This window comes from Ursus americanus, chromosome 6 (assembly GCF_024610735.1).
Source record: "Ursus americanus isolate L20-20 chromosome 6, mUrsAme1.1.p, whole genome shotgun sequence".
Classification (NCBI taxonomy): Eukaryota; Metazoa; Chordata; class Mammalia; order Carnivora; family Ursidae; genus Ursus; species Ursus americanus.
In genome coordinates this window covers 8,251,238-8,262,851 of record NC_142132.1, presented here as the reverse complement: position 1 = coordinate 8,262,851, position 11,614 = coordinate 8,251,238, and the positions used below count along the sequence as shown (strand labels likewise).

Here is an 11,614-nt window from a genome sequence, read left to right as displayed (position 1 = left end):
AACACTGTACCCACAAACACAACCATAATTCTATATTCTAAGGCTTGCATGTGATAGGTACCAAGTACAGTTTTCCACTTTATTCCCAGATAATACTAGTAATAGTCTACACATAACTGTAACCTACACAAAGTCGACATCGTAAGCAGAACATGAAATGTAAATGATGTATCGGAATAATCAAAACAACTCTTCTCAGAGCACTGAGAGGATTATAGGCAACAATCGAATTAAAGGGCCGCCTTGATTATGTGCTCCATCAATGTTGTTATTTTTATTCTGTCCTATTGTAATCATTGAAAATGCAATCTGTATTACTCCTTCGTGTTCATTTTTTCCAGTTTGTTGGCAAGTCCACCTCTCCACTGCCCACGGTTCTCAACTCCTGCTTTGCGTCTCTCATGAACCCTGTGAGCTTCCCTGTCTCAGCAGAGAGACACTGACAGGGAAGCCAGTGATATGAGACTGAAATCGACTCAAGGCCCAGCGTGCTCTGCGGCGGGGGCCTAACTGCTGCCCTGGGCGAGGGGAGTGGCATCCTTACCCCTTCGTAGGCCTTCTCGTAGCCGTCGGGGTTGAGGGAGGGGAGGATGTGAATCCGGGTCTCCTCCACCAGATGGACGATGCGTGCGTTGTGGGCCAAGTACTCTTGGCACAGAAACTGCATCAGCAGAAGGGTCAGCTCCCGGCCCAGCACCTCGTTGCCGTGGGCCCCGGCGATGTAGTGGAACTCCGGCTCGCCTTTACTCAAAGACGGGAAAAAACACAGGTTCTTATCGATGCTTCTAGCAGAACAGCCCTTACCATTTTTTTAAAAACATTTTATTTATTTATTTGACGGAGAGAGAGACAGCAGGCGAGAGAGGGAACACAAGCAGGGGGCGTAGGAGAGGAAGAAGCAGGCTCCCAGCGGAGCAGGGAGCCCGATGCGGGGCTTGATCCCAGAACCCTGGGATCACGCCCCGAGCCGAAGGCAGACGCTTAAATGACTGAGCCACCCAGGCGCCCCAGCCCTTACCATTTAGGAAAAAAAAAATCTGAGTAGTAAGTAGTATCAACCTACAATTTTACCGCATCTCTTCTTTCAAATAGGCCCCCAAATTATATCACTACACTTTTTTAAAATTCCCAAATAGGCATATAAGAAAATGTGTAGAAAATCTTCAGCGATACCAGCCCCTGGGTAATCATGTTTATTCTTATTCAGCAAGAAGGGAGAAAGGAACACAGTGCGTAAGGTTTAAAATTTACAAATTAAACACAAGCCATGATTTTTCTCTTTTGGGAGGCAATCATTCTTCTCAAAAGAAGGTCCTATTAAACTTTACAAGGACACAAAGATGGGTAAATAGAAGCAGGAAACAGATCAGCAGGGACACTGGCACTGACACAATTTTGTAAGGGGGCTCCTTTGAGTTTTTCCTCCTCCGAGCTCAGCTTTCCCAGCGTTGGGCTTATCAGTGCCCGGCAGGGGCTGACAATACTTCTTCTCTCACAGGCAAAGCTACTGCTTTTGAGGAAATGTGATTTTACCTGCAGATAAAGTCCTTACCCTTTCAAAGAAACTCCTACGAGGAACTCCTGAAATAGTGACAACTTTGTAGTTGAATGAAGCAGACAAATCTCAGACTTAAAAATTGGTGGATTTCTAAAGGACTCATAGATTTCCCGAAAAGAAAACCAGAGAAACCCCTCTGACCCAGAGCAGAATCCAAGGAACTGGGATTCAGGAGTAACTGAAAAAGAAACGGCTAAAGATAGGAAATGCTCAAAAATGGAATTGAAATAAAAAAATATTAGGGGACCTCCCTCAAAACTTAAGCCATGAAGGCCTGAAGTCCAGAATTTCCTTCCATAAAAGGATTTGGTCCTAACCGTCTCTGGCCACTTTTTTCTTTGGTCAGTGTGACCAAAGTGTGGCCTCAGAGCTGGAGAACAGAATTAAATGTGGTTCAGGGGCGCCTGGGTGGCTCAGTCGTTAAACATCTGCCTTCGGCTCAGGGTGCGATCCCGGCGATCTGGGATCGAGCCCCACGTCAGGCTCCTCTGCTATGAGCCTGCTTCTTCCTCTCCCACTGCCCCTGCTTGTGTTCCCTCTCTCGCTGGCTGTCTCTATCTCTGTCCAATAAATAAATAAAATCTTTAAAATAAATAAATAAATGTGGTTCAGTTGGAGAAAAGGCAGGTATCCCTACCTTAAATAAGTCAACAGCTCATATCACAAGATAAGAGAGCGCTTCACAGAACCAAAATCTGCAGAACCTGTCTGTGTGCAAGTGGTGCGTGGACAGCTCCTGGCCTGTTTCAGGAATGTTCTCACAGGGGTAAGCCATCTCCTGGCTCTTTAAGAAGGCACCGGGCATGGAGGAACAGGTGGATCACAGAGGGGCAACCTCACCGACTTCGTGCTCCCCAGGGTGGTCGGAGATCTCCACGGCATACAGCTTCAGGCCCTGGTGGCTCTTGCCGATGTTGTAAATTCTGGTGATGTTAGGGCACATTTCGTTCACAACCTTCATCAGCTGAAAAACGAAACCAAGTTAAGGCTCGAAGCAATGATGGCTGTGCATGAACGGCACAGAGCTCCCAAGACAGCCACCTGCTGTTCCCCTCCCACGGCCCCCCTGCATGCCCTCACCCTCCCTAAACACCAGCGCTAACCCCTCTGCCTGGAATATTCTCCTCGGGTTGTGCTTATCACCTCCTTTGGCTGGGGTCTTACCCTTTTACTGTGGTTTCCTGTTTTCCTTTTGTCTCCTCACTAGACTACAGATCCTTTTTTTTAAAAGATTTTATTTATTCATTTGACACAGAGAGAGAGAGAGAGAGCACAAGCAGGGGGAGCAGCAGGCAGAGAGACAGGGAGAAGCAGGCTGCCCGCGCAGCAAGGAGCCCGATGTGGGCCTCGATCCCAGCACCCTGGGATCATGACCTGAGCCAGAGGCAGACGCTTAACTGACTGGGCCACCCAGGCGTCGCAAGACTACAGATCCTTTAAGGGACAGACTGAGCCTTCGATCTCCATAACGCTGCCTAAATAAATATTTATTCCTGAATATCAATTTTTTCTCACAATTTAATGAGCATCTTTGATGTGTCAGGCTGGGGAAAGACACGGCTCCCACCCTCCTGGAGCTCACAGTGCAGCAACAGAGGGGAGCCGTTTGATGACCCAATTCACGGATGCTAAGTAAGAGGGTGCAGGGAAGCCATGATAATGGTGGGTCACATGGTGAAAGAGTGAGGAAAGGGGGCTTTGATGAGAAAGTCAAATTAGATATATGTTATTTCCTGAATTTTATGTTTGAAGTTGAACTCGTTAGACAGACAGCTTCGGTTTGAGGGGATGAGACGAGCTGCCAGAGGAGGTAAGGAGGGCTCTGCTAGTCACAGGAGCACAGGCTGCCCTCGAGAGGAAGGGGGGGCTGATGATAAAGGACTCTCGTCCGCAGCAGGGCAAAAGCAGAAACCCACCCTCAGTGGAGAGACCGCACGCGAGGGAAACGTAGCTTCCAGGCCCGTCACGGTGGGGACACATACATGTTGCAGGGCTGAAGTGTGACCACGCGCACAGCATCACATCTTCCCAAGGGACACAGAGATAATGTCACTAATGATGTCAACCATTACATTAGCCACACATTCTACTCCTTCCCTGAATTTCACTGTCATGACCACCCGGTGAAGTAGGTAAGGCAGAGGTGACAGTCCCCATGCTACAGATACGGAGACTGAGGCTCAGAGAGACATGGAGTGATTTGCCCACGGTCACCCAGCTGGTACCAGGTGCTTCAGACTCAGGGCTCTTCTCTGTCCCTGAAGGTGCAGCAAAGCAATGACATGAGCACATCTCTGCCGCCTGTTTTGTCAGCTGCACATCACGACCGTTCTGAAAATGGCCGCAGCGCCATCGCCAGCTGATCTGAGGCCCCGCATCCTTGTCCCTGCAGACTGCAGTCATCCTCATCTACCAGCATCGACCTCAGCAAATCCTGAGCAGAAGGTGATCCACTGCCTTGGTTCGGATCAATGACTAGTTCTGCACGCACAGCCCCTCGAGTCACCCTTAAAAACACAGCAAACACAACCACTCAGCATGGAGCTTGGCTGTCCCTTAATGCCCACCCTCCTCCTCCATCCAATCAGCTGCAGGAGCAACATGCCACCTGTGTTAGAGATTGTGACCTTGACACTGGAGAACAAACTCCGCCTTCTGCTGGATGCACACTTAGCCATGGAGACATCTGTCGGTATGGGATGGCCTCAGCCATGACTCACCAGTCACCTCTGCATACTGCAGCCATCCTAGCACTTTCCTCCGGCCCACATTCCCTCCTTGTGCTGAGGTGTCACGGGCACCTTTACACATGAGAATGAGGACACAGGCATTTCAGGAATCTCCTTTATGAAGGTTCTTTACAGTTCTCTCTGCACAGACAGAAATTCTCTCTGAAATGCCAGGAAGGGTTTCTCCAGTGGCCACCCTCCCCATTAAAGACCTGGCTGGGGGTCCACCTTGCTTATTCCTGAAAAGAGTCAAAGATGTCTTATTGGAGTTGCAGTCTTGATGGTTAAAATGACAGTAAAGACTAGAACTTCTTCCTGGCCTCAGAGCATGCATTCTCTCTTTTTTTTTTTTTTTTTAAGATTTTATTTATTTATTCGACAGAGACAGAGACAGCCAGCGAGAGAGGGAACACAAGCAGGGGGAGTGGGAGAGGAAGAAGCAGGCTCATAGCAGAGGAGCCTGACGTGGGGCTCGATCCCATAACACTGGGATCACGCCCTGAGCCGAAGGCAGACGCTTAACCGCTGTGCCACCCAGGCACCCCATCAGAGCATGCATTCTCAGTGGGGGCAACATTACCCCCCAGGAGGCAAAAACTGGTTGTCTGGGCGAAAGGCCTCACACACCACAATGCTTTGTGGCCCTCCAAAGCTCAGCCCTACCCAACAAATTTACTCGTTAATATTTAATATAATGGGTGGAGGATAATTAAGAAAGTGTCTAAAAAGCCTCAGGGGGGGGGTGATAATGAAACCAGGTTGAGAATGATCACTACACAGCGCCTGGGTCTGCAGAGTCTGAGCCTCATTGAGACTCTGTTTCCTCATCCCCAAGATGCGCATACACTTTGCCGACCTCGTATCTACTGAATCCTGGGCTCTGCTGCCCTCCTCCTCTGCAGGACAGAGAAACAGAGCCCCTTCCTCTAGCAGCTCAGCTTCCAGTAATAGACAAGAAGGGACTTCTGCATAAAGGACGCTACGATGACAGGCACGACGGCACTTGCTGTGGTGTTTCACCCTTTCCCGGGGGCACTAAGCCCGGAGATGTCCCAGTGCTCCAGGGCAGGAAGGCAGCGGGGAGAGCACGCTCCATCTGCCCCCTCCGCACCCTGGGAGTTCTGCAGCATCACAATTACAACTATGGGGACAGTGTGGAATATGGCTTGTGATCCAAAATTAAGTCAGGGAAGCAAGGCAAAATTATCACCATCCTCGCATTAAAATCGTATGAACTCTGTGAATGCAGAACCTGAAACTCTGGACAGGAATGGGGGGGATATGCAGATGGTTGATTTTCAAGGGTCAGTGGGTTCAAGGGACATTGACCTTAGACTTTGGGTTTGCATTTGATGTTGACATAACATGGTTTCTCCAAAGAATTAAAATGTTTTTAAAAAGGGTATCGGCGGGCGGAGGAGGGGGGGCTGCCTGGGTGGCTCAGTTGGTTGGGCGTCTGCCTTCGGCTCAGGTCATGATCCCAGGGTCCTGGGATCGAGCCCCATGTCAGGCTCCCTGCTCCGCTTGGAGCCTGTTTCTCCCTCTCCCTCTGCTCCTCCCCCCTGCTCGCTCTCTGTCTTGTGCGCTCTCTCTCTCAAATAAATAAAAAATCTTAAAAAAAAAAAGGGGGTGGGGGAGAAGAGAAAAAATCCCCTTCCACCAGCTTTATTCATTTGCCTGAGAAACAGGCACTGCATCTGGTCCCGTGGAGAAGGAATCTCAGAGGGCGGGGGGGGGTGGTAGGAGGTGGGCTTGTCCGGGTCCACAGGCCGGCTGCCCTGCCCTGGCATCTTGCCACCATCGCCCTCCCCCGCCTGGGCAGGCTCAGCTGCTGCCCCACAGCCTGGTGCCCCTGACCCGCCTTCACTGCCCTGGAAACAACGCCCTTAGCTGGCCGCCTTCGACCCATGTCTGCATTACACCCTACCTCATGGCCAGCCAACCCGACTTCCTGGACATGGCGCCCTGACAGCATCATGCCCAACACCAAAGTCAAATCATGAACCTTTTCTTCAAAACCACTTATTTTCCTCCCTTTGTGGACGGTACCCCACCCTCCTCAGAACCTTGCCAGACCCCTCTCTCTCCCCCAACTCATTCCAACAGGGGACCTAGGACTAGCCAGTCCTCCTCAGAGCTGCCTCTCTCTCATCCCTCTTCAGGCCTGGTGGCTGCTCTCCTGGGGACCGCGGCCGTCCCCACCAGTCCACTCCCCACATGCCTTCCAGATGGATCTCCCCAAAACACTGTTGTGCCATGTAAAAACCTCCTCTGATCCTCAGACTCCAGACAAAAGCTTCTCCCAGCACGCAGGCAAACCTCCTCTCCCAGCAGACTGTTCCAGAAGCATGCCATTCTGCTCCTACCACCATCCCCTTGCTCTTGGCTGCCTGGAGTGCCCTCCCTTCTGTCTCCACCCACCTAAGGCTGGCCAAAGGCCCTGGACCACGGCCGACCCCATCTGCACCCAAACCCTCCCCAACCAGGCCCACTGGGCCAGTCATTTCTCCCTCCTACCCCCAAATATCTCCCCTGGAAGGACCTCCGATGTACATATTTATCTAGTACACATTACCGGTTTATGACAAAGTGACAGTCTCTGCCCTCGTGGTCCTAAATGAAGGAGAAGTATATAGACAAAGAGGTGACCCAGAAGTTAGAAAGGGTGTCACATGCTGTGAAGGCTGGAGCACTCCTAGAGGGACAGACTCACTCTGCCTGGCGACATCAATGACCTGCAACCTGCTCTTTGCCCTCCCCTTCCCTTCCCATCCCACCCGCTGGGGCTCCCCCTGCAGGAGAACAGCGCCTTAAGTCAGTGCTCTAGAAATATTTCCTGCGCACATTCTTAGCATTTCCCATGCAATATGTTTTTCTATTTTCTCTTTTCTCTTCCTGCTCCACTGCTGTTTCTCTCTCTCTCTCTCTCTCTCTTTTTTTTTTTTTTTTTTGTTTGTTGGAAATGTCTCTCTCAATACTAGGATAAACTAACATTTTTTTTTTTCTGAAGTAGAAAGATTTCTATAGTAACCCAGCAGACTCCATACGGGGAATTGCTAAAAATGCTGGCTTCTTTCTCGTCCCTGGGAGCCAGGAATCCAAATGGCAAATCGCTTCCGGCTTGAACACCCTTCAAGATTGATAGCTGTTCCCCCGAACAGTTTCCACCTGGGGGTCACCCACCATCCCCTGCAGGGGCTGCACCGACCATTCCAAGTGTCCCCTTGGCTCTACATCACCAAGTGATGGTGAGCAGAGTTGCCCAGGGCAATAAAGTACACTCCACTAGCACTCCTTTTCTGGAAGGACTCCGGTCTGCCACACGGAACAACTATTTAAAGACACCAGCTACCCAGAGTCTCTGTGCAGTGGCTCATTTTACATGCATTTAGATTCATTGCTTTTGACACTAATTGCACCAGCTGAGTGGATATTTGCCCAGCTTCTGGGCTCGCAAAGATAGCCTGAGATGTGCAGTGAGCAAAGCTGAATTAACCCACAAGTGCTCCGTAAAATGGAACGGTGAGCAGGGTCTTACGAATGCCAAAGAATGCAGAGCAGCAGGGACGATTCACAGAGCTCAGGCCCAGATGCACTGTCCTGATTTCCGAAGAGCAAGAGAGCAAGACAATCTCCTTAGCATGTCCCACCTCTCGGTCTAGGCTGACAGGTGTCTGGAAGCTCTGTGTGCGTGTCTCAGATTAAATGACGTTGAGACAAACTGGGTTTGTTGATTCCCTGGGATGAGGCGGAGAGGCCTCTGGGCTTAGTCTAATGGCTCCAACCTCAGGGACGTCTCTGGCACTTGGACTGGGCGGCTGGCTCCTTCTCTCGGCACCCGTGAGCCCGTGCTTTGAGCCTGGCCAATCTGCCCTTGGCGAATCCTTGTTCTGTAAATGTGTTCGTGAGGCTATCTCTCCATTCTGTCTCTTCAACCAGATTCTCAGGTATCCAAGGGTTTCTTATTGGTCAGCGCCCCCTGAGCTTTCCAAGCACCACACCGGGGGCAAAGGCTGAACAGGATTTCATAGGCAAAGCACTCCACATAGGCACTGCTCTTTTAGTCTGTCCTAATAAATGCTGGCCCCTCTCCCTTCGGGCCCAGCATGCAAACACTGTCCACAGCTCGGGATTACTTGGTTTCTGTTACTAAATCTGGGGACAGTCTTGGCTGGGATGGACTTTGCTCCTAAGGGCACTAAAGTACTAAGAGATATAAAGGTATCAGGCAGTAGTTCTGACGTCTGCCATACGTTAGAAACCCAAGGAGAGCTTTTAACAATTTAGACCTCCAGGCCCTTCTCCTAAGGATTCTGCTTTAAAAAGTGGCCTGAGATGGAGTTCCAGTACAGATATTTTCCCAAATTTCCCTAGGTGATTCTGTTATACAACCAAGGTAGAGAATGAGAGAATGAATAACAAGGGGTGGAGTTCTAGATTTCCTTGGTGACCGGGCTTCCCCATCAGTAAGGTCAGGAAACAGTCCCCGCCCTCCTAGGGTAGTCAGGAGGGCTGACCACGTTGACGCAAGTGAACTGCTAACACAGTAAATTAACACAGGTCCTGCGTGAAGGCTTCCTGCTGTTACTTTCATCCGTGGTGTTCTAGATCCTTTTTCTTCTTTAACTCTGCCTATGGCGAACATCCTCAAGTCAGTTATGCCTCACACACACAGTGAGTCTTAAGAACTATTATTAAATCAAAAAAGTTTGGGTCCAGAAAATTCTGTTTCAACCAGTTGCTGGAGAGGGAGCCTTCCTCTGGTCCCTGGAACCCCAAGGAGGCATTCTCAACCTAGAAACTACAAGCATTCAGTGTGGCTTCAGAAAACCAGATCATTCAGAGTCCTATACCAAAGCACCATCCTAATTTCTAGAAAGGAAAAAAACAAAACCAAAAACAAACAACTCTGTTCTTCGGGGCCCAGGGCAGAATGCTCTTTGAGAAATCTGGAACTTACCTGGCGCATTTCCTTATAGTTGTGGTGCTTAAAATCCAGGTCGTCGGTGGTGGTCATTTCATTCCGTCGGTGATAATAGTTATTCGGATCTAGGGACAGAAATAGGGTTTTGAATTCACTCACGTAATTCGGTTACTTGTGGTAGCTCTGTTTGCCTGTGTCATATGGAGACACAACCCAATCTCCAGCTTCTAACATATGCACAGAGGTGAGAGAGCCAACTTTCGAGAAGCATCTCAGGAGTCAGGATCAGCCAGTGCTGGAAAGGGGCCTGGAGCCAGAATGCTTGGTTCAAATCTCCACTCTTCTACATAAGTGCTGTGTGACCTTGGATAAGTCACTGGAGTAGTCTCTGCCTTAGTTTCTTCTTAGGTACTTCCCTCATTGGTTCACTGTTGGTATGAGTTGGCATAATCTATGTGCCTGGCAAACTGTTGGCTCTGAATGAATGAATGAGTGAATGAATGAATCAGCAAATGAATATCACAACTATATACATAAATGGAAGCTTCTGGAAATACGGTGCACACTATTAGTTACTCACCCAGCATTCAGTCAGTCCACTTCCATCTTTCCTAACAGAAACCCTGTGTGGTTTGGGAATCACCCCAGTGCTTCCAGGAAACAGACCTCGCATCCCAGCTCAGGGAGCCAGCGTGACTGGTGTCAACCAATCAGAGCCCAGCAACGTCCTGGCCATTCTTCCTGGTCCAGATTGAAGGGAAGGACTTTAGTGGCACAGAAGAGTGAGTGAGAATCTCTCCAGAGTAGGGGGCAGAGGGAACCCCACCAGCATCAGGAGCTACTTCCAATCACGTGACTTGTCCAATTCCCTGACTCACTAAGCCAGGGTCTGGGGTTTCTGTTGTTGGAGCTGGAGCACCCCAGCAGGCCATGATCAGGGTATTTTAACACTGGTGGCCTATGGGGACCGGGATTTGGGGGTCTGGAAGGAGATGTCTGCTCTTGACTTGATTCTCTTCCTCATATAAGTTGACCTTTTTCTTTAATACATATAAACCCTGTTGTTAATATAATTATAAGAACAAAGGACACTCAGAAGAAAGGACAGGCTTGGGAAGAAGAGTGAGGAGGAGGATAAAGGGGAAGAGCCCTCAGTGGGTCTGGAGGTCTTTCCCCAGACCTGACCCACAGTTAGCCCGAGGGCATCTCCCTCTGGGGGATGAAGCCAGAAATCCTGGCCAGCTTCCGACACTGAGAGAAGAGGTGTTTTAGACAGCTGGCTCTCCTAACCCAGACACCCTGTAAGCAAGGCTGGAGACAGCAGCTGTGGGTTTGATCCAAGAGGCTTGAAGGGGGATTCCAGAGGCAGTGGCAGAGTGGTGGGTGACAGAGGGATAAGCGTTTGCCCCGAGTGGTATTGGGAACAGCGGGTCCCCCTTCATGCCATCAAAGGTGTTCCTCAAACCAGCACTCTGACTGCCTGTTCGACCCTGCCCAGACCTACTGAATCAGAATCCACCAGAAAAACAATCCCCACTGACTCCATAGGCTCGCAAGTCTGAGGAGCACCGTGTTAAAGGACCGAGCATGCTGCCAGTAGGAACGAGGCCCTCGAGGCTCATTGCACACAGCCACACGTAACCGACCCTCAGGGGTCACTCAGTTTTCACCTCGAGAACTGAGGCTCCGTGTAATGAAAATCACATAAAGACCCACACACCAAAAGCCAGATTTTAATATCCGCAAAAGTATCATTTGCCAATAATACCATGAGAAACAAGGACTGTCACTGAAAGGGAGGAAATGGGAAGGCAGGCTGGCATTTTGTCCAGGAAAGAGCGGAAGCCCATCAGGTTTGGCACAGGCGCCCAAACACGTTCCACGCACTTTCCTTCTCGGAGCGCGGGCTGACCACGCCCAAGCTGCCGCCCTTGGGTTTCCAAAGCTGTATGTTCCAAAGCAAAGATAAAGCAGAGTTTTCACAGTAATTTACACTTCATTTATCCCTATGATGTTCTCTAAGAACTACTCAACACTCCCCAAGTCCCAGAGGCCTCTTTCCAAAACTCTTTAAAGCCCCTTTGTCTTCAAACACAAGTTATGCCTTCAAGGTTCTTAAAAAGGATTGAAGAAAAACTCAGAACTCTAAGTACAAAGGAGCTCCACATTTGGCAACGTTCTGCCTTCCATAAGACTAATCAATTTGCCTAGGGACAAGGGTACAAGTTCCAGAACTGTCTCAAAACCACAGGTCAGTATTCTTCACAATTTCCCAACAACCACATTTTGAGCAAATAATTCTTTGTCAATTGATTCTGATTAGATAAAATTTTATTGAGAACCTATTAAAAGCTCAGTACTGCAGGTAAAGAGATGAGTAGGAGCCAAATCTGGCCCTCTTGG

General features: G+C 49.6%; 1 protein-coding gene across 1 annotated transcript in view; it reads right to left on the bottom strand.

The window, feature by feature from the left end:
- The window catches only part of CPXM2 (carboxypeptidase X, M14 family member 2), a 130,488-nt gene that overhangs the window by 20,054 nt on the left and 98,820 nt on the right, over positions 1-11,614 (bottom strand). Inside the window, exons 7-9 of the mRNA XM_045809333.2 lie at positions 9,248-9,336; positions 2,399-2,522; positions 545-741 (exon numbers count right to left, since the gene is read on the bottom strand). Of these exons, the coding sequence (XP_045665289.1) occupies positions 545-741; positions 2,399-2,522; positions 9,248-9,336 (410 nt within the window). The remainder of the gene's footprint in view (positions 1-544; positions 742-2,398; positions 2,523-9,247; positions 9,337-11,614) is intronic.